The sequence below is a fragment of the Branchiostoma belcheri genome, unplaced genomic scaffold, assembly GCF_001625305.1.
Source record: "Branchiostoma belcheri isolate BF01 breed outbred unplaced genomic scaffold, Haploidv18h27 scaffold477, whole genome shotgun sequence".
In the NCBI taxonomy this organism is placed as follows: Eukaryota; Metazoa; Chordata; class Leptocardii; order Amphioxiformes; family Branchiostomatidae; genus Branchiostoma; species Branchiostoma belcheri.
Window position 1 is genome coordinate 5,587 of NW_017804106.1, and position 4,594 is coordinate 10,180.

Below are 4,594 nucleotides of genomic sequence, written 5' to 3' on the forward strand. Positions count from 1 at the left end.
CTCTCTCTCTCTCTCTCTCTCTACTATATATATATATATATATATATAAACCGTACAAATATATATGTACGGTTTTAGAGGTGTTTATTGTGCAACGCATCACAACGCAGCGAAACGCTACGAATGTGGAAGTAACTACGCCACCGCGGGGCAAAAAATTCAAGGGTCTGTGACCTGATTAAGACTTCAAATTATTGAAAAATATTGTGTAAAAATGTCATAGGGACAAGTGTTAAGAAAACAAAATAAATATAATGCCCTTTATCAAATATCACTTGACAGTTGTTCAAGTCAAAATTTGATTTGTGACATTTTCCTTTAGTCGCAGCCAATTTGCAATTAATACAAAATCCTACAGAATCCTGAAGAAGAAATATTTGTACAAAGGTCATTCTACACAACACGATTGAAAGACAATGTTCATTGCTCTTTCTTTTTTCATTCCCGTTGTGTCAAATTACTTTTATGTGCTCTAGCATACATTATGTCCCTGTCTTTGCCTGTTGGTGTTTATTTTGTTATATCTAAGTTTTTCTTACTTTATTTAGTTTTTATTTGTTAGCCTCATGATTAATGCTAATTAAGTTTAAAGGAGGACATTGTACAAGCCTTACAGGCTTTTTTCCTCCTCCCGCACACTGTTTTTATTTATTTCTTTGCTTTGTATTTTTGATGGTTTCATTTGTGCAAAAAATAACAAATGATAAATAAATAGAGATAGATAAAGATAATATGATCTACCGCTACCTAGTGGATAGTGAGTTTAGAAGTTAGAACAGTGATGTGACTAACTTTGTCTCTCCTCCCGCGAACGCAGGATCAGGGTCTCGGCTGTTGTCACAGTTCCCCCCGTGCAGACAGGAACACATGTACACCACGGGCCAGTACTGCGCTGACGTGTTCTCCGAGCCAAATACGTCCACTCTCAGCTTGAATGGTGCGTCAGAATTGACCTGAGAATAGCATGAGAAGGACATGAAAAGTGAATGGACGATCTGGCACTGGATAAGAGTTAGGAACGTTGACTTTCTTCTGGCAATACTTAAGTTCTAGAGCAAGGTGCTGACCTTCTGAGTAACTGTTAAACGTGCATACAAGTCTTGTAATGTTATTGGTGTATCACCTCTTATACGTCCCTATTTTGTCGGTATAATTATACAGCTATTAAATCATTTTTGTCAATTTTAAAGAGAAGGTTACACTTGGTCAAGTAGGTATACCTTTCTAACAATTTCTTAACTGTACTGTCACGTTCGTTGTAAGTCAATTTTGATGCCATTACTGACCATTAAGCTTAAGGGGGATGTGGCAAAAGTAACCACCGGGAAGAATCTACATGTAAATAGGCAGTCTTTTGAACTTTGATTGTTTATGCTGAACACAAGAAACACAATGCCCAAAAAGCCCTCTGGTTGCAACTCGTGCCCTTTTAAATGAATCTAAGTCGAACAGATGTTGATTCATTCCATTTACCTGCCAGGTAACCGTTGCCACGTCCCCATCAGCAGTCAGATCTACACTAGTGTTCGGCACGTCCTCCCCGAGACTGAACACGAGTGGACCGTTGTTCGGATCTGAAGCGTTGATGCGGATAGTCACTGTGCTGTTAACAGTGGCGTAAACTGCGTCCGGCCCGCTTACAGTCGGGGGGAAGCGATCTGAGAGTGGGGAAGAAGACCATTTAAAATCGGTAATGTATTTCCTTTTTCATGTAAACGTATGTTTTATGTTCTTCAGATTTTATACCGTTTTGTTAAATGAACCAAAGAAATCCCACTTTTCCTTGCAGATATCTTGTCAACGGAGAAGAAAGTTCAAGAGACTTATTTTGAACCAAAAGCGTCAAGAATGTTTAAAGCGTCCAATATTGTTCCTTACTTATTACACATACAGTGTATAACATGTCTACTGGCATACACCCCAGATATACAGCTATGACCGAGGTAAAATTCCTAATGAGATAAAACTAATAAATAATTGACAATGCAACTGACTTAAATATCAATCAATCAACTGTGCAACGACTACAATGAACATGACAAATATGTAAACAGTGCTATATACCTCGTCTGGTATGTACAAGTACGCTGTTCACAGTTACCAAGAGCTACGTACTTTTTTTAAGTACGAGTTTAATAATCAAAGCTAGCAAGGTAACATTTGCAAAGCAAATGCATAATGTTTACCTTCGCATATAGTCTGCTCTGTTACTTTTTACTCAAGTATCTTTCTCAAACATATGGTCAGACAGGAGTACAAATAACCTCTACTATAAAATTGCAACATTATGTAACCCAACACCAGTTACCGTGCTGCGAGACGTCAACAAATCAGGCCATTGACCAGGTCAGAGGTCAGTCTTTGGAACGGAAAAAGACGAGAAAGTGTAGAAAAACAACATGTTTCCCTTTGGTTAACATTAATGACTTACCACGAGCAGCCGTCTGACTCGCAAACTCCTCCTTTCCCTCGACAGTGATGACCGCCACCTCCAGGTCTCCCGTCTGGCTCACGTCGAACAGGCACTCCGTGTCATTGTCGCAGATCTCACGCGCTCTGGTCTCCAATTCCGGGTCGTCGAAGACCAGTTCGTCTGTGTACTTGGGCTGGTAGTCGGCGGAAGTAAAACTGTTCACGTCTTCTCCATCCTTGTAGATAAATAAGGACTTCTTGGGTCCATCGTCTGCCGTGACCTTCCCTAGACATAAAAAAAAAACTCAATAACATGTGATTACGTTTCTTTTAATCATTTTACCTGTGCACTGTGTGCTGTGGCTGAAAATTTTCCTTGCAATTTGGTTTGGTAAAGAAAGATTAAAAAAAATATTTCTAATGATTAATCTTTGCTTGTTACTAACCTGAGATAAAAGAATAATTTGTGGGAGATCAGTTATTCTTACATGAATTTCCGAAACCATACAGCTCCTGTTCCGTAGACTCAGCTGAGAACACGGTTCCGTTGAACGCCTCGAAGTCGTTACCCGGGTCTCCGTCCCACCGGCCCAGCAGACCCCGCACCTTCCCGCGGAACTCAGGAGGGGCCGAGAACTCCACGGCCAGCATGCCCTGGGGCAACATGGAACAATGGCACTCAGGTGGGGTCGTGTGGCGTAGCGTGTTTGGCTTAGGACCAGGAGATTCCGCGTTCGAATCACACCCATTTCACCGATCTTGTGCCTTTGGGAAATGCACTTTACACGACTTTACTCACTTCACTCAGGTTGAAATGAGTACCTAGCTTCGGTTAGGGACGTCCCTCGAAAATGACGTTAAATGGAGGTAGCGTGTTTGGGAAGAGCCACACCCCACGCAAGTTAAAGAGCCAACCACACTTGTCGATGTGAGTGGTTCAAACCTTACAGTCCGGTCTTATATCTATTACGCAACTTGTCCTTACATGTATAAAACTGGTGTGTTACGCCTAAAGGCGGTTTAACGGTTATGCGACGCAAACAAAAGATATGGCAATGAGACTTCATCCCCTAACCCATATTGTTTTTCGTCCCTTTGCTTTGCGTCTCTCACAGACAAAAATATCAGCACTGCAAGTGGTGCACGATGTGTGCTTTGGGAAGCGTGCAAAGTTACCGTACACAGAAAATCAGACAGAAAGACAGAGACACTCACATATGCGCAGACATACACACGCACGCACACAAGCAAACACACACAGAAACACACATGCACACAAACAGCCATAACACTATAACCAAATCAACACTTTTATATAAATATTTTTTACCTTCTTTGCGGAGACTTTGACAGCCACCCCACTGAGGAAGACGACGAGAACAGAGTTGTCTGAGGGCTTAAGGATGACGGCGTTGTCTCCGACCTCTATCTCTTCATTGTTCTTAAAAACAGAGGTGTCCGCCAAACTGCCGTTTACGTAGAGATCCAGGCTGGAGTTGCCGAGTATGTTTGTCTGTATGGGGAGTTTTCCCCTCTCACTAATGACAACTGCAGAGATGACAGTTGCGTGGCTGCTTCCTGTCGATGTTTGTGCACAAAATAAGGGTTATCGCTGATCTAATTTGTGACCGTGGACTTGTTCTATCCATACACAAGCAGATAAAGCCTCAAACCTCAGTAAAATAACATAACAAAAAAACAGCAAATGGGTGGACATGGATCAATAAATGACAAGACGAACATGTTTTGTAGGCTATGTATGAGTTAAGCTAATAGAAACCGTTTAGTATCAATAACGTATAACAATGTACATTGACATTTTCACATTATGGGTGTGTCCTCAAAGAAAGTTGTTTAAGCATTTGATCAGTGCTAGAAATCTGATAATGTGCTCAGTTAGCTAATCTGCTGCTACAAACCTGGCGCAAGAGTTGTTCGGCCTTGAACCTGGTACAGCCCGTTGTCCACGTCGACGATGACGTATTCCCCCAGCCCGTTGAAGGTGTAGCTGACGCCGTCCATGGTTGTGAAGTGGGGATCCCAGCGGAACCACGTCCAGCCTGGAGACAAAATTGCAAAAAAATAAAGAAACATCGTAGCAAATATTAAGAGGACAGGCACTCATCGACATACAATAGCCTTCTTTTCAGACTTGCGGCAGCGTTAATTTTTTTTTTTGGGG

The 4,594-nt window shown here is 41.7% G+C and overlaps 1 protein-coding gene across 1 annotated transcript in view; it reads right to left on the reverse strand.

Moving 5' to 3' along the window:
- LOC109479293 (mucin-like protein) overlaps positions 1-4,594 on the reverse strand; it is a gene marked incomplete at its 3' end in the record, with an annotated part of 30,048 nt that overhangs the window by 5,473 nt on the left and 19,981 nt on the right. Inside the window, exons 18-23 of the mRNA XM_019781250.1 lie at positions 4,332-4,472; positions 3,743-3,990; positions 2,901-3,066; positions 2,432-2,698; positions 1,474-1,658; positions 793-953 (exon numbers count right to left, since the gene is read on the reverse strand). Coding sequence (XP_019636809.1) covers positions 793-953; positions 1,474-1,658; positions 2,432-2,698; positions 2,901-3,066; positions 3,743-3,990; positions 4,332-4,472 — 1,168 coding nt within the window. The remainder of the gene's footprint in view (positions 1-792; positions 954-1,473; positions 1,659-2,431; positions 2,699-2,900; positions 3,067-3,742; positions 3,991-4,331; positions 4,473-4,594) is intronic.